Source organism: Pseudonaja textilis, chromosome 5 (genome assembly GCF_049901715.1).
Source record: "Pseudonaja textilis isolate UNSWEBS1 chromosome 5, rPseTex1.2, whole genome shotgun sequence".
Lineage (NCBI taxonomy): Eukaryota > Metazoa > Chordata > Lepidosauria > Squamata > Elapidae > Pseudonaja > Pseudonaja textilis.
Genome location: NC_141994.1, coordinates 15,359,981 through 15,383,510, shown reverse-complemented (window position 1 = coordinate 15,383,510; position 23,530 = coordinate 15,359,981). Strand labels below are relative to the sequence as shown.

The 23,530-nt window shown below is 40.6% G+C and overlaps 1 protein-coding gene across 3 annotated transcripts in view; it reads right to left on the bottom strand.

The window, feature by feature from the left end:
* The window catches only part of CELSR1 (cadherin EGF LAG seven-pass G-type receptor 1), a 171,330-nt gene extending 148,780 nt beyond the window's left edge, over positions 1 to 22,550 (bottom strand). For 2 of the 3 annotated variants that reach the window (XM_026702947.2, XM_087934145.1), the window contains exon 1: positions 17,863 to 22,550. In XM_026702947.2, coding sequence (XP_026558732.2) covers positions 17,863 to 21,511 — 3,649 coding nt within the window. In that variant the 5' untranslated portion in view covers positions 21,512 to 22,550. The remainder of the gene's footprint in view (positions 1 to 17,862) is intronic. The other variant, XM_087934144.1, reaches the window with a different exon arrangement.
* Positions 22,551 to 23,530: the final 980 nt, after the last annotated feature.

Sequence of the window (23,530 nt, the reverse complement as noted above, 5' to 3'; positions counted from 1 at the left end):
CATGCAGCCAAAAGCAGAAGAAGAAAGAAGCAACCTGGTGGCCAGGTGAGGCACGAGGGGCGAGGGAGGCAGGTCCCCCCCTCCCCCCTTTCCCCCCTCCCCTCACTACCTCGTGTTGTTCGCAATAGAAGCGTCACAAGCCTTGTGTTCCCACGGGCCATGTGGGTGGTGTAGCCTTTTGTTCCCGCACAGACTGGATGAATTGCTTTGAGGGGTGCTTTGGGGGTGACGCTTATCTGCGGACCACCAAAATTTTCTCACAGACCTCCAGTGTATCCCGGCCCACCGGTTGGCGACCACGGATCCAGATGAACGATTTCAAAAATCATCATCCCCAGCAGCATAATTAAGATACGGATTATATGAGATGAAGTGGATATACACAGACTAATGGTGAACCGAGCCAATAAATGAGAAAGTTTTTTCATTTGATTTTTATAAGGAAGCATTTAGGACTGAAAGCTTTTTTCTCCATCACAAAATTCTAATTTGTCAGTGCTTGGAGGCTAATTTAATACAACACAATTATTAATCAACTTATCTCTACGGACTCATCCACATGTATACACATGTACAGTACAAGCACACACACTTTAATAATGATTTCCTGTAAAGTATTGTTAATGCATGAGTCACAATTTGTGTCATCACAGCTTTTATTACTTTTGCCTTTAAAAATCATACTTTTGTAGGCTTTCCAGTCAGACACACTTAATCAGAAAGGGAGCAGCAATCTCCACAGCCTGTTGCAACAGAAATAAGTGGACCCCAATCACAGAACATACTAAGATAGATAATTCTGTTATTTACCTATCAGCATAGCACACCCATTTCTTTTGAAAATAAAAGAAGGAAGTTTACTCATCAGCTAATATAAATACCACAAGGTGGAATGAGGATTTAAGTTAAACCAGGAATTCGTAGTGCACCTGAAAATGTTTGAAAAATAAAAGTCTACGCTAATCTCAGATAGATTTATTATTCTCACCCTCTCCCACATCTTTCTTCCTCACTGTGACTACCAGAGCATGACTGCCACTCCTATGTGAGAGCTGAAGTACAAAACCCCAAGAATAAAGTGGGAAGGAAATCTATAGTACCCTTATCACATTTCAAAATCTACAGATTCTTATCACCACTTGTGTATTGTTTCATCCACATCTTGTTACCACTTCTGGCCTCTTCCCAACTGCGATCTGTAAGTTCTATTTTAATTTCATTATTTATCTACAAACATCCTTTCAAAGTTTGTTGTCCTCAATGGATCCTAGAGATTCTATATAAAACCTTTATTTTTATTAAAATAAGTAGTATGAAAACTTCTCCATTTGTCTTTATTTTCATAATATTTAAAGTCTGACGAAAAAGCAGAAAGCTTGTTTTCCTCTTGGTGCAATTTGACAATGGGATGTTTGGAGATGGTAACCATATAAACTAATCTGTAAGCAGTTAAAATAACCAAATGAAATAGGATAAAATTTCAGTTAAGTTTTTAAAAATGCAACATATGCCCCAAAGGGTGAAAAAAGATTGCTTTGTTCATGTCCTTCAATTATTAAGTATCTTGCTTTCCCAAAATGATTGAATTACTCTGCAGTTTTAATGAAGTAGCTACTGGGTTTAGAAGTCAGACTAGAGTGATCTACAGTATACAAGGCTGACAAAGATTGGTTGCTGAAACAAGGCATCAAAGCCAAAAATACATGCTCCATATATCCTCCAACCAGAGGCCCCTGTCCCTGGCAGGTAGCTTAATAAATGTTCATTGCCCTACAGTACTGCAGATTTTAAAAAGCTTTGATCTTTGACCTTGCTCGAGTAGCACAGGTAGTTTTTGTTCTGAATTGGAGAGAATGTCTGCTTTCAATTCCTTCTTGCTTTGCCCTGAAATAAGAACAGTAACAACTGGAAGCTGGGTGAGTGTATTTCGATTTGGATTGCAAAAATCCAAGAAACTCCTTTAAGACCAGCTGTTTCTCAGCCATAGCAGCTTTAAGATACATGCTAGTTAGGGGAATCCTGGGAGTTGAAGTCCCCACATTTTAAAAGTTGTTGACAAAACACTGTGGTAGACACACAGCAAAGAGTTTTTTGCATCTGCCTGGATTTTTGCAGCTCAGATATCACCAGATTGAAGTTTAATAGACAAATGAACCAGTATGCTATATTCACAGTTATATTAGTGATACACTTGGCAGACAGTTATTTACACATTTTATATATTGTACATCGTAACAGCTTTCAGCAATTTACAAAGGGTAGTAAAAACATTACTGTAAATCCATTCAAATTGTAACAACATCTCATGGGACATTAGCACTTCAATGCTCCAATGCAAGTCCTTCTGTTCAGATAGGGATATCCTTACCTCATCATGTTAAATTGATAAAGGTTCTCCTGAACTTCCACAGTTGTCTGGCATCCGTTCTAATTCTTATCGCTGAAGGAGTTACATAATCCTATCTGGGCTTACCTCCCAAATGCTAAAAGTCTGTAGAGATTCTCAGTCATCCAGGTCATGGTTGTCCCAAAGGTGCTTTTTCAGGAGGCAACTGGACTTTCTTGCTTTTTTTTTATTTTGAAGACATTTCACTTCTCATCTGAAGAAGCTTCTTCAGCTCTGACAAAATAGTGGGGAATGGAAGGATCTATATTCAATTTGGGGTGAACACCCTTTGAATGGTGTGGGAGTAGGAGAATGGATTTCCAGGGGGGGAAATTGCAGACTACAGGAACCAGGGGCACTACTCAGGTGACCCTGAGGACACAGATAAATCTCCAAGTGCTTCAACTACCCTCTAAAAGGATGCAAATGACCAGCTGTCTGCAAGGAATATAAATCCTTCCTTTCCCCACTCTCCTGCCAGAGCTGAAGAAGCTTCTTGGATGAGAAGTGAAACGCCTTCAAAAGAAAAAACTAGAAAGTCCAGTTGCCTCCCGAAAAAGCACTTTTGGAACCCGCAAATGTTATGATCACAGTGCAAGACATAGCACCGGGGAAACTGAATAAGCTGAAGCATACTTTTTCGTTACTTGCTAATGACATTTTATCCATCTTTGTGTGAGAGGACATATTGTCACTCATTTATTATTTTCTGATGTTAACATTCCCCCACTCAATTATGGATTGATATCTTCACCTGATTTAGAAACAATGCAATTTGATCCAATCCTACAATTAACTTATTTCATGATTGTTAAAAATACCACATTAAGCATAACTCTATAATATTTTTTCTCTCTCTAATTTCTCCGAATATCACTATATATTTTATTCATTCACTGTTACAGTTTGCACAGTCTTCTGAAATTCCAGGGAAGGAAATATCGCACACCCATTACTGTTCACCAGAATAAAATAATAGGCTATTATTAAAATAGGATAATGTTCACCAAAAACATCTTCTAACATTACAAGTCATATCATTTTATAGAAAAGCTGGTTTACAGGTATTTCCAGAAATGTTTATCGTATCATCACATGTAATAATTAGGCCTGAGGTAAGATTTTAAAACCAGGCACAGCAGGAAATGCTATCACTTAACTAGCCCTGAAGCTGGGACTTTCAAAAGTTATGGTCTGATCTGACAACACAGAGCAGAAACAATAAGCCAGTCATTTACACCACATCAGAAGAAGTGATGCTATCTGTAATGAAAGAATTACTACAACAAACAAAGGCATTGAGGCTAAACCATTACTGATAGTAAGATAAAATTATTCAGATGCTTTATCTTGCCTGAGAACTCCACAGTTGATCTAGGTTAAACCCTAAGGGTTAGCTTTCTAAACGTTAAAAAAAAAACATTTCCTCAAGAAATCCCTGAATATTTTGCCATATTACAGTAGTATCCATAACATTACCCACAATAGCAAAGTTTCATGCTCTTGCCTTCATATGCCCAATAAATTTCATATTGCACAAAGCTAATCACAACAAGGAAGAATGCATGGGGTTATATCAGATATCACCTACCGGTATATCAATATTTTAAGAACTGTGTGTATAGGTGAATAATACAGGATATTTCGCTACAGACTTCAAAGTTTCTATAATTCTCAAAGTAATTAAAAGATGGGGCATGGCCAATGGTGCAGGGCGGAGCTTAATCAATTAGGTAGATTCAGTCCAATCAGTGAGGAGAAGAGTCATTTCCCCCCCCCTCACTGGACTCTCATAGCCACGAAAAGGAGAATATAAAGGTCCACTGAAAAATAGATTTCAGTCCACAATCACAATCTCTTATATATATATATATGTGAAATACCACTCATGCATCATCACAAAATCTCCAGAACCCTAAAGCCTACAAACGTGAAATTTGGCATATATGTTCCTCTTGGCTTCTAGGTGCTCACTAAGAAAGGATTTTTCAAAATGACCACCAGAGCATTAGTATTTCATATATTATTATTAACACGCTCTGATGCTAAGGAGTTCTATTCCCCTTCCACACCTGAAAAGAAATCTGTTCCAAATACAAAATACAAGCAGAGGGGAGTTGAGTTTCAGTTTCAGTTTCACAGCACCAAGCAGCTTTAGTACAGAACAGTTAAGCTAAACCACGCCCAGGCTACTTGCTGTCTCCTTGCTCACAAAGGGGGCATACGTAAGTGCACAAACGTGCCTACCGTCCTATAGTTTCTTTTATTTTTCTTATATGTATCCATGTATTCATAACTATGTTTATACTTATACCGATTATCTTGTAAGCAATTGACAACAATAAATAAATTAAAAATAAAAATAAAAAAAAGCAAGTACTGTTTCAATTTCCAAACAGCCCTCAACTCTCTCATACACTGACAGGATGCTAGCCAGATGAATACCGATTGATGCTGGTAGGCAGAGGCAGAATTTCCCCCCACCCCACCCCAATTTTCCTCTCCAAAAACTAAGCCCGGCCACATAGTTTCATAGTGAAGCATGGGTATTGAGCTAGTAACCAATAAAGCAAGCTGCTTCATTTAATATAAAATAAAAATAAGCTGCCTCATCATTAAATTCAATAATTGAACCAATGGTAAAGCTTTCTATTCAGACACAAGATTTTAGCTATTAAACATATGATCCTGAAGGGGACAAGGGCAACTTACTAGTAGCTTAACTGAGAGAAAGAGAATGAGTAACTTATGTGCTGCGCTCTATTTGTATAAAACAGGTCATCAAAGGAAAGGGATAAGCAATTCATCAATTTAATGAAGCTGTACCACTTCTTTATATATTTAAATATTTGTGTGACCACATATTAGTCATATACCCCTATGATGCTTCTTCTTAGTCAATATTAAACGAAATCGTCAGCATTCTTAATAAATGTGTGTTCTGAAAAAGACAAGGAGTGGAAAGCCGAACTAAGCCCAACCATTTTGACAAGGGTTAGCGCTAGAACAAAGACCTTTCTTTTCACTCTGTAACAAACGGTGAATCAAACTATGAGATTTTGTCTTTCAAATAGTTGTTTATTTTTCTGCTGTAAATAGTAAACTAGACAGAAAGCCAACTCTGATTGAGCCTCTGAATAACCATTATGGAGTGTGACTTCAAATGCTTTCTGTGGCCAAAACTAACGCAGAGTTATTGACAACCATTCAAATTCATTAATAAGGATCATTGTGAGGTGGACATTTAACACTTCACAGTGGCTTTAGTCAGGTTGTATAACTTGCTCTCAAAGTTTAAATTAGGATAAAAGGCAGATGGTCTTTTGTTTGCAGAGAAACCTCAGAAACTAAGTGAAGCAATTTTGCTTCGACAGAGGGGAATAACTATGCTGTAAAGAGGGAACCTGACGCTTTAGAAATTTTCCATAAAAGTTCAGGCGATAAAACAATTATTAGAATAATGTGGAAATTCTATCTGCTCACGAGAAAAGATAAGTTAATAGGAAAAGACATCTGGATCACATTACTATCGATATGTATTTTATTACACACACACACACACACACACAAATATTTGGCTGTTAATGTATACCGTATTCTGTATATATTAACATTTTAAAACTAGTGGTTAGTCCTTCCATTGAGTTGTTTCTTTCCTTTTCCCCCACTAAATTAAAAAGTTGTATCGGTTAAAAGATTAAATGGTATCAAGATATGTATGTATACATGCATGCAAAGATATATTTATCAGTGTTGGAAGGAAAATCCATCTGGTTCAGCTGGGAGAAAGACACTAGAAACATGGAGGCTGATTGGAAAGATGGTTTAGTGATGAAACAGAACCACCAGCTTTTATGGCTCTGGTTCAGCTGACAAAATGGAGTTGAGAGTGGGGGGCTTTTATACCTTCTTTGGGCTTTGTATTTGAGCTTCCTCTTCCTGTGCAAGAACATGCATTCTATTGGTTGTTGTCAGATTCCTATGGGGTCATGCAAGGATTATGTAGGGGTCATCGGTGGCTCTTTTGGTAAAAGAGGAAATGCAAGTCCTAGGTGCTTGTCTGAGCTAATCTGGTCAAGCTCTCGGCTTATTGTTTATCTGAGTTCCCAGGTGAAGTTTGGACTGCTTTGGGATGATGCAATGAAGGGGCTTGTGTTCTAAAAGGGTGTTGGGCAATTCCTATTGTGGTTTAATGGCTTTCCTCCTGTTTTGGATATTGAGTGAAGAGCTGCTCCTAATCCTACCATTCTACCTTTGTTTAGACTTTGCTGCAGGGAGTTTCAAAATATTCTGTCTTGAATGGGCCTACAGAATTTGCTTTGCTTATGAATAGAGCTATCTAGATACTTGTCTTCCTCTTTCAATAAGCTCTTTATCTCTTAAGTGTTGACATCTGCTGTGGGCTATTAAGAAAAAGTGGGATCTGCTTTCTACCTCTAAAAAAGACGTTTCTCCATTTCTCCCTTTGAGAAAATATAATATTCTCAAATAAATTCCCAAATTAAAAATAATGCAATATTCTGCCTTTTTTAATATTTCCCAAAATATTTCATTCTTCTGGGGGGCGCGGGGGGGAGGCTTCCCATAGCAGATAAGTTTATAAATCTATCATTTAGTTTTCTTTTATCTTCTCAGGTTGGCAGGAAGCCTTCCTGTTGTAGGCATATGTCTTCTTTAATGCTGATATAAGCATCCCTTTTCATTGGAACTGAAAGTGGTTTTATTTATGCAGCACAGGTTTTAAATGAAGCGAATGGTTGACTATTCGTACGTTTCTTCTGGTATCATTAGTGTCCTCCCTTTATCAAGACAACCAGCTAACAATTATGGGACTCCATTTACACAACGGATTTCCTAAAACACCAAAACTACCCAGTTGGTCAGCTGTTATTCACCAACGGATGCACTTATTTCTACCGCTGAAATATTTTGGAGTTTCTCAATTGCTGCCTGCAGTTTCAAAGCTATACCCAAGGTATCAGGCTTTCCCAAACAGTGCTGAAAACAGTTTGGCTGCCCATCACATGCTTTGTAGATGATAAGAGTTGTATGTTTATAATTACGTATGTCAGCAGTGTGAGAGAGATCTCACTTTTCATGTCATTGCTATTTAGCGTTTGCCTTCTTAAGTGACAAAGTACACCATTACAACCTTACCATGTTAACAAGATCCTTTACACACCTTCACTGTCCTTGTATAGGCAAATGGATTGTTAGCTACTCTCAGAGCAACTGAACAAATAAAACTTGAACAAGCAAAATGCTTTGAAAATAAACGTTGAAATCCACTTGATTAATTTGTAAGTTTAATTGAAAATGCTCGTTTAATCTGAATGTAGTTCAACGTGAAATGTTTTTCTTTCTCAAATAAATTGTCAGAAAAAGGAGTGAAAACCATGATATTCTATAAAAGATAAAAAAGAATTATCTTCTATAAAAAGTCCTTACATCTAAAAAACATCCAAGTTACCCAAGAGCTTGCTCTTCCTGAGATCATTATCTGTGAATTATCCTTAAATATCACATTTCGGTTCTTACTATGTTACAGAGCTCCTGATTATGACATTGAACATGTAAACAAGCTAAATTCACTACTAACATGGGCAACATCCTGCCCACATGCTTTTATCTTTCTTGGTGACTTCAATCTACCTCATATTAACTGGACCCTAAATGAATGTACAACTGAACCCATACATGCAACCTTCTACAATGCTGTTACAAATCTGGGACTGGAACAACTAGTAAACAACAATACTAGACTTAACAACTGCCTCGATCTCATCTTCTGCAATAGTTTGAATTTAATTTATGGAATACAAACTAAAGAACCCTTTTCCAGCAGTGACCACAATATGATAGACTTTTGTCTCAACATACGCCCCCACAAAAATCATCACAATGATGTAATCCCCAATTATAACTTCAAAAAAGGCAACTATGATCTTATAGACAACGATCTCTGATCCCTTGATTGGCAATCTCTATTCACTGGATGCAATTTTGTTGAAGACCATTGCAACATATTTTTACTTGAAGTCAAAAGAGTCATCAAACTATATGTACAACAACAACTCCCAAAACACACACACACACAAACAGATTACCCATAACAATAAGGAAACTTCAATCCAAAAAGAGATCACTCTGGCAGAAAAACAAATCTGGTCACGTTGCCAATTTCAAAAGCTGATACAAAAATTTATGCCACCAGATAAAGACCGAATGCACCAATTATCACATTAAACAAGGGGAAAACCTTCTACGCACCAATTCCACCTGCACTTTTTACAATTTTGTAAACAGCAAACTAAAAGACTCAAGCTCCATCCCACCCCTGAAAGGACCTAATGGTAAAGACTGCAACGACGACACCATTAAAGCCAACATCTTTAATGCATTCTTTGGCTCAGTATTTCTAATCAGCAATGGATCATGCCCAGTATTTCCTAGCCGAACCACAGAAAACTACAATGATCTAATACATATCGATTTTACACAAGACAATGTTGAAAAAGCACTACATAATCTAAAACCATCTCTATCTATTGGACTGGACAAAATATGTGCCTACTTCTTTAAAAAGCTATCCACTGCCATAGCAGAACCTCTAAGCATAATCTTTGAAAAATCTTTCAGGACCAGCTCCTTGCCTAACCTATGGTCACAAGCCACGGTCATCCCCATCTTCAAAAAGGGAGACCCCAGCCTAATTGAAAATTACAGACCAATCTCCTTATGCTGCATCACTTGTAAAGTCATAGAATCAATTGTTAACCAATCCATTATCCTCCACTTAGAGACAAACAACCTACTCTCCAATAAACAATTTGGTTTCAGGAAAAAACTATCCTGTAATCTGCAACTCTTACACTGCAAAAACATATGGACTACACAATTCGATCAGGGCAAAACAATAGATGCAATCTACACAGACTTCTGTAAAGCCTTTGATTCAGTGGTACACGACAAACTACTCCTAAAACTAAAATCTTATGGTATCTCTGGACAACTGCATAACTGGATAGAAGAAGCATTCCTGTCAAACAGACAACAAATGGTCAAAATTGGGAGTGTCCTATCAAATTCTGTACCTGTCAATAGTGGTGTCCCCCAAGGCAGTGTTCTAGGACCAACTCTCTTCATACTCTACATAAATGACCTCTGTGATCATATTAAGAGCAACTGCGTTCTTTTCGCTGATGATGTAAAGCTGTTCAATACCACAGACAATACTGCTACCCTTCAAAAAGATCTTGACTATGTATCAGAATGGTCAAACAAATGGCAACTTCAAATCTCAACAAATAAATGCTCTGTCTTACATATTGGCAAAAAAAATCAGAAAATAAAATACAAGCTGAATAGTCAAGACCTTGTTGAGGATTCAAGCTCTGTAAAGGACCTTGGAATACTCATCTCTAATGATCTAAGTGCTAGAGCCCACTGTAACTACATAGCCAAAAAGGCATTAAGAGTTGTTAACTTAATTCTATGTAGCTTTTTCTCTGGTAATATCACACTACTAACTACAGCATACAAAACATTTGCTAGACTAATACTCGAATACAGCTCACCAGTCTGGAACCCACATTATGTATCTGATATTAGCACAGTTAAGCAAGTCCAGAAATATTTCACAAGAAGAGTTCTCCACTCCTTTACTTGTTGTAGAATACCTTATGCCACCAGACTTGAAGTTCTAGACCTAGAAAACCTTGAATTATGCTGTCTTCGGTCTGATCTAAGTATAGTATATAAAATCATATATTTCAATGACTTACCTGTCAATGAATACTTCAGCTTCAACCATAACAACACAAGAGCACACAATAGATACAAACTCAAGGTTAACCACATCAAACTTGATTGTAGGAAATACGACTTCAGCAACAGAGTGGTCAATGTCTGGAATACTTTACCTGACTCTGTGGTTTCTTCCCTAAACCCCAAAAACTTTAACCTTAGACTATCTACTATTGATCTCACCCCTTTCCTAAGAGGTCTGTAGGGGGCGTGCATAAGTGCACCAACGTGCCTACCGTCCCTGTCCTATTGTTTCTTTTATTTTTCTTATATGTACCCATTTCATGTATTGATAACTACGTATATACTTATACCTATTATCTTGTAATTGATTGACAAATCAAATAAATAAAAAATAAAAAAAATAAATATTCTGAATATTGCATACAATCCCTTCACATGTTCTTCCCCTCCCTTAGATTGTGCATATAAATATTGGAACATGCACAGTCTTAAGGAATTGTTGGCTTCTCTTCTATGCGGGTAAAATAGTAATTGCCTATAAAACATTTACAGCTGCTATCTGCACTTTTATCCAGCAATCCTGAACATGCATACAAATCATAGAGTTCTCAAAATGTAAAGAGATATATAGTCAGGGCACGAACTAATACATAGAGTTAATGGTGGGATGGAAGATTTGGGAATGAATCCTAGGAAGAAATGTACAATTCTATTGGATATGAACTGGATTATTTTCAGAGAGACTTCAACACATGGAAACTTGAACAGATACTATATAATGCAATCAAATCAGCAACACTGAAATACATACATACACACACACATAAACACAGCCAATTTATCAGTAACATACAAGTAACTCCAGAAAAGGCACTCATGTATCAATGTCTTTTTTTAGCCAATGTGAAAAGGTATACTATAACATCCTACATGACACAGGAATACCCTGAACATTCCACAACTCTAAAATCGCTCTCCATTGCCTCTTCTGAATTAAATTTTCAACAATATCCTCAATAAAGAACAATTAATTATATTGGTTTTGTAAATCAGATTATTCCCCCAGAATACACCTAAATATAGTTTTCATAATCAAGGAACCTAATGAAACATCATGGTTAAAAAGGAAACACTTGTAGACAAGAACAAGGAGACATAACAGCACATTTTCTAACAAGAGAACATTATGAATTCGGATGATTTTGAATGGAATTTTGTTCATAAAGCACGACTTTTCTCATTTCCTTTTCTCACTGTCATATTAGGAGCATACACTTGATGGTTAAGAAGTCTCCCTAGTAGAGTTCAATACAGCATACAATTTGTTTCAGAAGAAAGTATCTTCTTATATAGGCAACAGTAGTTTCCTAAGAGTTCTTATGAATCCAAGAATATGTATATGAAGTCATTCTGTAATTCAAATTATCCTTAAACTAACACGTACAGGCACTGAACCTCATCACATTTCGGAATTCATTAAATATTTACTTCTTACTGTATTTAGCATATGGCAGATAGATGAATGCTTCATTCTGTATGGAGGGCAATGTTATCTAACCATCATATCAAAATAAGTGATTCATAATCAGAATAAATTATATCCTGCTTTCAATAGAAAAGGACAATCAGATAATTGTCTGACCTAAAGGGATATCATGACAGCAACATTTTACATTAACGGAATTTAATTCCCTAGCGACAGAAGGGAGACTACTAAAGACAGTTCATGTCTTAATCCATCCTTTGATGGCATCTAAAGCAACTCTTTCTTTCCTGTGCAAAAAAGGTAACAGCCAAATCATGAAATAAGCCTTTGCAAAAGGATATAGAAACACCAGTTAAAAAAAAAAAAAGAATAGCTCACTCTGTGTAATTCTAACAAAATTCAGCATCTCAATGAGATAGGGCAGTGACGGCGAACCTTTTTTTGTGGTGTGCTGAAAGCATGCAAGCACGTAATAGCGCATGCGCCACCACCCACAATGCAATGCGTTGTCCCCACTGCACATGTGTGCACAACACCCCCTGCCCCCTTACCTGCAATGTGCATGTGGACACTTCCTAGCTGATTTTTGGCCTGTTTTGAGGCCTTTTTCGCCTTCCCGGAGGCTCGAGGCAAGCCTTTGCAGCCTCAGGAGGCCGAAAAATGGGCCTTTGGGAAATACCGGAAGTGCCCATTTTCAGCCTCCGGAAGGCCTCTGGAGTCTGAGGGAGGGCGTTTTTGCCCTCCCGGGGGCTCGAGGGAAGCCTCTGCAGACTTTGGATGCCAAAAAACAGGCCTCCTGAGGCTGCAGAGACTTCCCTCAAGCCTCCAGGAGGGCGAAAAAGGCCTCAAATGGGCCAAAAATCAGCTGGGAGGCGCACGCATATGCAGTGCAGGTAAATTTGACTGGGGCTCATGTGCCTGCACAAATGTCTCTGCGTGCCACAGGATCGCCATCGCAGAGACAGGGCCTGCAATTGGAAAGTCTTAAATAAAGCAGGACCCCTATTAGAAAGCAAAAAATCAATACAATTATAAAATACATATGAGGGATATTCGCATGTGTTTAGGGGTAACAGGAAAGCATCAAGTCTTATCTCAGTCCCTATTAATCCATTTCTGAAATGTTTACATACTTAATTAAAATGTTTCACATTACAATGGTATTCAGACAGCAATTCACTAAGTATTTGAATTCAACCACCACTAATTTGCGTAGAAACCAGACCTCTTAAAGTATAGATTCAAGAGTGTGCTTGAATGCGAAAGTGCTTGCAGAAAACCAGTTCCACTAGAAAAGACATCGAGTTCTGAAGCCACTGTAAAATAGGATTTTGAATATCTTCTTTGGATTGACTGATGTCTACATCAATAGACTGTGACGTCAAGTATGTCTGACCTTCAGCATAGACATAAATAGCCGAGTATGCAAACACAATATACCTCTTATATTTATCTTTGTGTTACATTATTTTATGGATGGTGTTGAAGTATCCATCTAACCAAGCTTCAATTTCCATTCCTTTTCATAAAATGCAGTTTGAGTTTTCTATAGTAGAACAGAACAGAACAGAATTCTTTATTGGCCAAATGTGATTGGACACACAAGGTATTTGTCTTTGGTGCACATGCTCTCAGTGTACATAAAAAGAAAAAAATACATTCATCAAGAATCATAAGTTAGAACACTTAGTGATAGTCATAGGTTACTAAATAAGCAATCAAATCATACTAGGAAACAAATAAAACAATATAAATTGTAAAGATACAAGCAACCAGGTTATAGTGGTAAGTGGGAGGAGATAGGTAATAGGAAGGATGACAAGAATACTAGTAATACAGTCTTAGTAAATAGTTTGACAGTGTTGTGGAAATAGTTGTTTAGCAGAGTAATGGCATTAAACAGTAAACATTAACATTAAACAGTAGAATAAACTGTTTCTGCTGCAAGCATTTGACATCTTACTTTTTCCCATGTTTTACTCTAATTAAAAAGAGATTACTTATTAAATATTGTACATATGTAACATTTTATTTATCACTTACAGTACCACTTTCAAAATTCTAGCACAGATCCAAGAAACAGCTGTTTGGGTGTGTTTTTCCCTGCAAATAGATGAGTGTCCAATGGGTTCCTCCATTAAAATCAAGAAACAAGTAAGGAAGTTAAATATTACAAGAACATTTAAAATATCATAAATGAATGTCAACTGTAATGATGAGGTCAATTTAAAAAAAGAAGAAGCTTCCAGTTTGTTTTTATCTTCAGTAACTTCTTCATAATTCAGCTACATTTTGAATTATTGCAACAATATTCTAGAAAACTCTCTTGTGATGTACGTATTTTAAACATTTCTTCATTTAAATGCTGATCAAATTTTACCTTGAAGCTTTTAATTCAATGGCCAAAATTTCAGTTTCATCTCTCATATAATTAACGTTTTTCACATATAGGTAATATCCACTTTACAGCTAACTGCTGTAGTCTAAACTATTCAATATCTCACGGTTTAAAATTTCCTAACGATTTTAGCTCTTCAAGTTTACACTGAGTGTGTAACACAAAAAGTCTATGGATGATCTTCAACTTACAACTATTTGTTTAACCATTATTCAAAGTTATAACAGTGCTGGGAAAAAATGTTTTACATAAAGTCCCCCCACTTATGACCATTGCAATGCCCCCATGGTCATGTGATCAAAATTCAGGTGCTTGGCAACCAACATGGATTTACAACAGTTGCAGGATAAAAGTGTCATGTGATCACCATTTCTAACCTTCCCAGCGGTTTTCCAATGAGGAAAACCAAAGGCTGAAACCAGACTGGCTTAAGTGCTTCTTGATTTAATTAATGACCAGAATGATTTGCTAAATAAATCATGATAAAAACGTTGTTTTTTTGCAGTGTGCAGTGGTTAGAATGCAGTACTGCAGGCTACGTCTGCTGACTGCTGGCTGACTGCAATTTGGCAGATCGAATCTCACCAAGCTCAAGGTTGACTCAACCTTCCAGCCTTCCGAGGTGGGTAAAATGAGGACTCAGATTGTTGGGGGCAGTATGCTAACTCTGTAAAGCACTTGGAGGGCTGTAAAAGCACTGTGAAGCAGTATATAAGTGTAAGTGCCACTGCTATTGCTAATTAAATTGGGTGTGACCCACTTAACAATTGCATCACTTAGCAATGGAAGTTCTAGTCTCAGTTGTGGTCATAAGTCAAGGACTACCTGCGTTTATATCATGCAATTGGAGGATCCAGACTTGTTCCAGCCACAGTTAAAATTAAGAAGTAAAAACCAACTAGAGTTAAAATTGCACAGAAGCAATAAAGCCAATATACGCTGCAATATAAAATTACAGTTCCAGTAAAAATAATACTCACACCACTATAAATTCCCAAACTTATACAAAATACCCCTGTAACTGTGTACAAATAATTATGTGTTGCATTTTGTTCCTTCAATTAAGGCAGTCATTATCATATTTCAAAGAGCTTTAATTTGGGTCTGAATGAAGGGGTTGTTTAGATTGACACTTGGTTCCCCAGGGAAATCCTATGGAAACAACAGACTTGAAGACAATAAACACACACAGTGGTATTTGAAACATTGAAATGTTCACATGTTAAATTCATTTTTAGATATATTCAATCTGCTTACATCCACTGGAATCTTTAGGATTATTATAGTGAAAATCTTAACTTAAACTCCTTTCCTTCTGTGTTGAACTTTATCAACTCATGTTTGAGGTTTGTTTTTATGACATGTCCTTTATCTATCAACATTAGATATTATTATACTATTATCAGTTGATTCAGCTTGACTATGGCCATAGGCAGAATCCAAAACAAGTCACTACAAGCCAAGATAATCAAGTCAACTCAGAGGTTATCTCTGGAAATCTCTACCTAACACAGAAGTAAGGACTATGTTAACTACAATTAATTATTGGTAAAGATCTGAATGAAATCTTACTCAGTTATCAAATGCACTTAGTATACTGTCTTGACAGACGTTGGCTTTTTTCCATATTGTATATATGGAATAATTTTTTTTGTTTAAATTGCAAACCACCCAGAGTAACTGGCATCTAAACCTAATGAAATAAAGGAACAATAAATTGAATAAAATAATAGATTTTAACAGTTAGTATTACTATCGGCTAAAGGTGAGTGTTAGCACTGTTGCGTAAGCATGATAGAATTACTGTTGCGCTGACTTGACTTCTCTCCTTTGCACTGCATTCTAATTAAGTGCTGACAGAATCAGACTAATTTGAGTAACATTTCAACACAAAGGGGGCAAGGAAGAACACCTTTCAAATTTAATACACATGCTGAAGCCATTTCACACAAAAGCAAAAAGACCATCGGGAGTGAAAAGCATCCCTAACAAGATACAGTTCACAATAAGGCTCAAAAGGTCAACAAGAACTACAGATGGTTGGAACACTTGCAAAAAAACAACAACCCAGAAGAATGAAACTGGAAAAGGCTGGACTTGGCCACACTGATGCTATAATTATAAAGAGCAATGGCACAGTTTGAATGACAGTCCAAATGCAAGAGCAAATTATTCCCTACAAAATGTGCTTTATGTGTTTTTCAGATATAACTATAGTAAAATTGACTATCTATTAAGCACATAAACTATTTGAATATTTTAAAGCCATTTTAACATAAGAAAAGATTAGCAATCTCCAGTAGAATATATTAGTTTATCTTAGAAAACAAAACCTGGTACATTCAAACACATGAATTGCTTTGCTGAATAAGATCCAATGTAAATTTTGTTTAAAACTAACTACCTGATGTGCAACTAACTCTTGCAGGAAGCAACTAGATGTGTACTATAATGAATGAGATTACTTCTACAATTCTTAATTTCCTAATATTTTTCAAAGTTGCTTACAAAATAATAATGAAATAGTATTCAAGAGCACTTAAAGCCATTTAGTCAGACTCAATGCAAGTTTTTTTAAGCTCTCTAACTAATTAAACTCTTCATAAAGTCGAATGGATGGAGCCAGTCTTGCCTATGAAAATTCATGGCAAAATAAAATTAGAAGATAAAATCCAGCCTAAATTCCTTTAATTTCAGAGGAGGGTTTATAAAACTGTTTTTACTTGTGTAACATTTGTCCATGAAAGCTACATCTCCCAGAATATTGCCTCTTAGAGCCAAAATATTGTCCCTACATATTTTTGGAGCATCATATTAATTAGTATGTGGAAATCCTTTTTGTTCTGGTTTAGAGATAGTGATACATTGTTCTTGCTACACCAACAATATCAAAGTAATCCTTGTTAATACTGCAAATGCATTTAGATTTATCTTGGCTAGGCAAAATGTATTATGTTAATCATCAAACAGGATGCTATGGAATTTGCCCTTAAAGTCTTCTACTCCTACTAAAATATGTCTGGAAATAATGACAATAGATATATACAAAAGGCAGGAATCCTGCCAAATCTTCTGCTTCTGGTTTTCTTTAGGGTTATTAATTCTACTGTTGCCATCTTTTTCATTTACATTAATGAACTTTGGGCTTAAAATGTTAATCGTGTTAAATTATATAAATATTCTAGATAGATACATCCGTTATAATCTCACAAGAAAGGTGTTTGTCGAGCATTTCCTCCTACAGACATATTCATTATAATTATAAGGAATCATCCAATATAGACAGTTAGGATTCATCTGAACTAAGTCAAATTTCCTAATGTTACTAGTTTAACCATGCTTGGGATAAAGCTCTGAAGGTATGGGAACAGGAACTACAGCTGACTTCGAAGGATCTAGCTTATTATTGACTTATTTTTAATATATGTTCAACATATGAATAATTTAAACTTAAGCTCACCAGCAGAAATTCATTATACCTTGATTTACCTTATATTATCCAAGCTTTTGTGGATCACAGTATGACTAGCTAAATCTTCCTAAAGAGTTAGTATCAAAACAAAGCATGACTGTTCAACACATTTGAAGTTTTCCTTGTCTGCTTTCAGCTTTCTTACTAAAATACATCAGTATAGAACTGTGTTTCTCAACCTCAGTCATTTTAAGATCCATGAACTAACTCCCAGAATTGCCCAGTCAGCACAGAGAATTAAAAACCCAAAATGTATAAAGTTCCCATTTGCCTATGCTGTCAATCCAATAAATAAACGGAGTGCAGCTACCATTATCTGACTTTACACACTCCAAAAGAAATACACTTACCAGAAACCGATACTTTCATTATGGCCTCTAAGGGTCTGTTGTTCTCCAAATCTCGGCTGAGCTTCAGTTCTCCAGTAGCAGAATCCAACACCAGCAGGTTTAATTCATTGCCTTGGACAAAGGTATAGTCAAGCTGGTCAGATACATCAGGATCATGGGCAGGGATCTTGCCAATCACTCCAGAAGGAAAGCTATTGGATTTGTTGGTGACATAATTGTTGAATAGGATCTGAAAGTCATGCAACACAGGAGGGTTGTCGTTTTGATCTAGCAGGCGTATGTGCACAGTAGCTCGGCTCACAAGTGGGGCCGAGGTAGCTTGTACCACAATTACATACTCTGTCTGGCTCTCGTAATCCAGATCCATCAGGGCTGTAAGGTCACCATTAAGAAGGTCAAGCTGGAAGACCTCAGGAATATTCCCCTCTACAATCTGATACATGATCTGCGCGTTGGTTCCTTCGTCAGGATCTACTGCACTAATCCGGGCCACGATTGAACCCACAGGGCTGTTCTCCTCAACAAAGATGTCAAATTCATCGTGTTCAAAAACAGGGGGGTTGTCGTTGATATCCAGGACAGTAACTTGGATATCGACAGAGGCATTGAGTGGTGGGATACCCTTATCCACAGCAAAAGCACGCAAGCTGTAGACAGCCACATTTTCACGGTCCAGCTTGCGCAACGTCCGTATCACCCCGGATGTGGTTTCAATGTAAAAATCTCCATCACCATCGTCCCCACCCAGGAAAGTATAAGTCAGGCGTCCATTGGGACCCGAGTCACGGTCTACCGCGGACACCTGCAAAACACTGGTGGACAGGGGCACATCTTCAAAAACAGAGCCCAGATACCGATCTCGAAGAAAACGAGGTGCATTGTCATTGGCATCTAGAATGAGGATCTCCACATAGGTGGTATCAGACTTCTGGGGGATCCCGTTGTCCTGGGCTGTGATGGCTAATGTGTAAGAAGCTTGGTCTTCGTAGTCTAATTCCATCAAGGTAGTGATGGTTCCTGTGTCCGGATCAATGCGGAACTGAGGGATGTTATCTTCCAAGATGTAAGTAATTCTTGCATTCTCTCCAGTATCTTCATCCGAGGCACTGATGGTTACAATGGATGTTCCAATGGGCTTGTCCTCACTGACACTCACGGTATAGTGTGAACTTTGGAAAATTGGTCGGTGCGTATTGGCATCTGTGACATTGATGAAGACTTGTACCGTATCAAACAGAGTTCCATCTGAAGCAGTGACGGTCAACACATACTGCCTTTCCTGCTTATAATCAAGGGGCAAGGCCAGAGTGATCAAACCACCACCGCTCTGACTAGTAATGGAAAAGCGATTCCTTGTGTTGCCACTCGTGATCTGGTAGGTTACTACACTGTTGACATCTTTGTCCATTGCAGTCAGGGTCAAGACGCTGCTGCCTACTGCCGCATCCTCATTCAGCCTGAGCTGGTATACTTTTTCAGTGAAAGTAGGGCTGTTGTCATTGACGTCAAGGACAGTGATAGATACACTGGCAGAGGAAGACATGACAGGCACTCCTTGGTCTCTGGCCTCCACCCCAAAGTGGTAATTCTCTGTAGTCTCTCGGTCGAGCTGAGTTGACACGGTAATCCAACCTGTACTGTTGTTGATCTGGAATGGAAACCCTGTATTCCTCTGTATTGGGGATGCTAAGGCAGGGAGATGGGAGAGCTCGAAGATTTTGTATTCCAAGCGAGCGTTGTCCCCAGAGTCAGCATCTACTGCCTGAATGTGTAACACGGAGTATCCTACGGGGACATTTTCTAGCACTGTGGCTTGAAAGGGGGTGCTCACAAAAATAGGGGCATTGTCATTGACGTCTAACACTTGGATAGACACCATCCCACTCGAATTGATCTGTGGAGGCCTCCCTCCATCCTGTGCCTTGATCCTGAGAGTGTACTCTCTAATGGTCTCATAGTCCAGGGGATTGATCAAGTCAATAGAGCCAGAGAAAGAATGGATATAAAACTGGCCTTTCAGGTTGCCACTGACGATGCTATAATGGACCTGGGCATTGTTTCCCCGGTCTCGGTCTGTGGCTTTTACTTGTAGTACTTGACTGTTGATTGGAGTATCCTCTGGTATTTGTACCAAGTAGCGTTTCTCACTGAATTGTGGGGAATTGTCATTCTCATCTTCCACTGTGATATGCACCATAACCGTGGCGCTTCGTGGACCTGGGTCTTTCCCTTGGTCATTGGCTTCAACCACAAGATGGTATTCTGAGACTTCCTCTCTATCCACAGTGGCACAGGTTCTCACAACACCAGAATATGGGTCAATCTCAAAAATCCCTTCCCCGGAGCCTGGTGCTAGGATCCGATAGAGCAAATTAGCATTGTCCGGAGCATCCTCATCTGTGGCACGAATAGTTAGCACCTCGTAACCCACCTCCAGGTTCTCTCTGATGGTCTCTCGATACTCCGGCTGTTCAAACACAGGATCATGGTCATTGGTGTCACTGACGGTCACAGTCAGGAAGGTGACGGCTGAGCGATGCCGTGGAGCCCCGTGATCCGTCGCCGTTACCTGAAGCACATGGGTGTCTTTTGTCTCTCGATCCAGCTTACGGCTGGTGACTATCGCTCCCGTCTTAGCATCAACAGAGAAGTAATCGTTGGATCGCTTGTCAAAAAAGGCCTCCATTGAATAGGTCAGTCGGCCTGCCTCCCCTTCATCGGGGTCATGGGCTTCTAAGGTAATGACTGCGGTACCTGCAGGTTGGTTCTCAGCAATTGAAACTTGGTAATTGGGCAGTTTGAACTGAGGTGGGCTGTTCACACTCCTCATCCTCCGAGGTCCCCGAGGCCCAGAATCCCAATTGCCATCCCTCTGGGTGGGGAAAATCTCTTGCCTGCTGCTATTCACTTCCAATTTATCCCCTACTGGCTGTTCCACTCCCCAGTGCCTCGGCCTTCCCAGTTCTACCAAAACACTCCCCTGGGTCCTCTTCAAGTGACAAAGAAGCTGCAGGGGGCAGCTGACTTGGGGAAGATGGCAGTCCAGGGGTCTCTCCCCAACTTCCCCCAAAGGCCGGCCGTTGGGGCAGGTGCACCGTGGGAAACTGGTCAGGGTCATGAGAGCCCAGAGCAGGGGTCCCGTTTTGGCCTCCCCCACTTTGGGAAACACCTGCCGCTGCCCCGAGGGAGGAGGGAAGCACAGCAGAGAAGCCAAACGCTGCCCGTGGGGAAGAGCTGGAGAAGCGGCCAGGCGAGGCAAGGCGGCAACGTGGGAGGATCGGCCGGGGGAGCCCCAGCCGTGCAGGTAAACGGGCAGGCGGAGCGAGAGGAGGAGGCCGCCGGCCGGAGAAGCCAGGCGCAAATGGAGGGGCAGCGGGTTTCTCCTCAGGCCCGCGCACTCCACCGCCGCCGCCGTCGTCTTCAGCAGCCCGTCGGTCGTCGCTTCCACGGCGTCCCTCAGCTGACGGGGCGTCCGAGCTTCGTCCAGAGCGCAGAGCCACTCCGGCCCCAGCGACAGGTCCAGAAGCAAACGGCCCGACTTGCCGTTGCCTCCGCCGCCGCCGCAGAGGAGATGCAGCTCCCAGCCCGCCGTCGCGAGCGCCAGCAGCCAGATCCACGACAGGCAGGCGGCCCCCGGCAAACGGAGCATCTCCGAGGCTTAGGAAGCAGGGGGGACGGCCGAAGGGCTACAAAATCCATCCACTCCCCTGAGCTGCTCATCCGGCCTCGTCCATCAGCAGCTGGGGAGCCCGGAAAAGGGGGAGCCTTCCCCACACACTCCTCCGGCACGGGGAGACCGAATTTTTCGCCCACCTTCAAAGTTGGGCGGCGGGTTGGTTCGTCGAAACGGCGCTCAAAATGGCTCCTCGCCACCCAATCTGGGGCCCCTCAAACAATCCCCGCCGCCGGCCGTTGCCGACGCTCACCCTGGACGGCAACTGCCCAAAGCGGATCCCGGCCTCCTCGCCATTAAAGCTGCCAACGCCGCGGCTTCTTCGCGCTCTCTCTCTCTCTCTCTCTCAGGTGGCTGAGTAAGATGCCCCGAAGCCCCGACGGCAAGGGGAAAAAAAGAGAGAGATCCGGCGTGGCGCAGATCCTCCGGGACGCGCGCCTCTTTTCCTTTTTTCCGCCCTCAGAGCCAGGCGCACGGCGTCCCCTTCTTTGCTCCGGGGCGGCTCCAAAGTTACGGCTCGCCTTCCGAAAAGAAGCGCAACTTTCCCGCCTGGGGGTTGTGGTGGTCGGTTGTTTGTTCCCTCCGGCCGACGCTTCTCGGTTCTCAAGCGACGTTTCGGAGCGCTGAGGAAAAGGGGCCTTTTTTCTTTTTTTTTTTAGCCCGTCGGGGACGATCCGGGAGCGCACGGAGCGCCTGGCCTTGGGAAGGAAAGTTTGACCCGGCGGGAGCCGCGTTGCACTTTTGCGGGCTTGCTTTTTTTTTTTTCTTTCCCCTTTCGCCTCTCGCCTTCTCCCGCCGGCTGCTCCTCCTCCCCTTCTCTGGCTTCTCTTCGCGTATTGTCACCAAACCTTGAAAGGGATCTGGTTGCTTCAAAAGTCTCTATGGAGACACCCGGCAGCCTGGGTCGCCCACGGCCGTCCCCGAAAAGAGCCGAGACGCAGCCAAAGTTGCCTTGCCTTGCCTGGGCAACCCAACCTGCACGCCAAAAGCAGGGCGGCGGGCGGAGGCGCTGGAGGGCGGGGGCAGAGAGGTGTGTCTGCCGAGGTGGAATGGGACGGGGAGTGTCTGCGAGGGGAGCGTTCGTCAAACCCGCCCGGGAGCTCCCGGTTGCCGAAAGATGGCGGGCTCCCGAGGGCGCTTTATAATCACTTGGCTGGAGATGCTTGGTCGCGCAGCGCTCTCTGTTGGCCCGGGATCTGCAAGGACGGGCTTTAGAAAGTGGAGCTTTTAATTTGGATTTGATTTGATTGGATTGGTCAATCGCCGACAAGGTAGTAGGTATAAGAATAAACATAACGATGAATATGTGAACTGGATACACTGAATCAAAGCCTTTAGAGCAGGGGTCTCCAATCTTGGCAACTTTAAGCCTGGAGGACTTCAACTCCCAGAATTCCCCAGCCAGCTTTGCTGGCTGGGGAATTCTGGGAGTTGAAGTCCTCCACAGGCTTCAAGTTGCCAAGGTTGGAGACCCCTGCTTTAGAGAAGTCTATGTAGATTGTGTCTAGTGCTTTGCCTCAGGGGTGGGATTCAAATGTTTAACAACCGGTTCTGTGCGCGTGGCTTAGGTGGTGGGCGTGGCTTGGTGGTCATGTGACTGGGCGGACACGGCTTGGTGGTCATGTTATTGACTGGGGGTGGCCAACTCAACCTCACTCACATTAAAGCAGCCAGAAAATGTTACCACCTGCTATTTTCAAACAAGAACTATGGTACTCTGAAGTGTCAGCTTTTCATGAGAGGAAGCTAAAATTTAAAATTTCTACCCAATAAGAATCAGATCTGTCAAACCACTTTAAATACTGCAAAAAAAAAAAAACTGATGAAATGTCTATTATAATTGGCGGACAGCACAAATGTATTGCTGTGGTCCCATTTTGGAACATGGCTCCTGGCATTGGTATATACTGTATTACACAGAGAAGAGTGATATATGCCAACTCACCTTCTCTATTGAGAAGGTGAGTTGGCAGCCTTAATTTGACAAGATTGGGG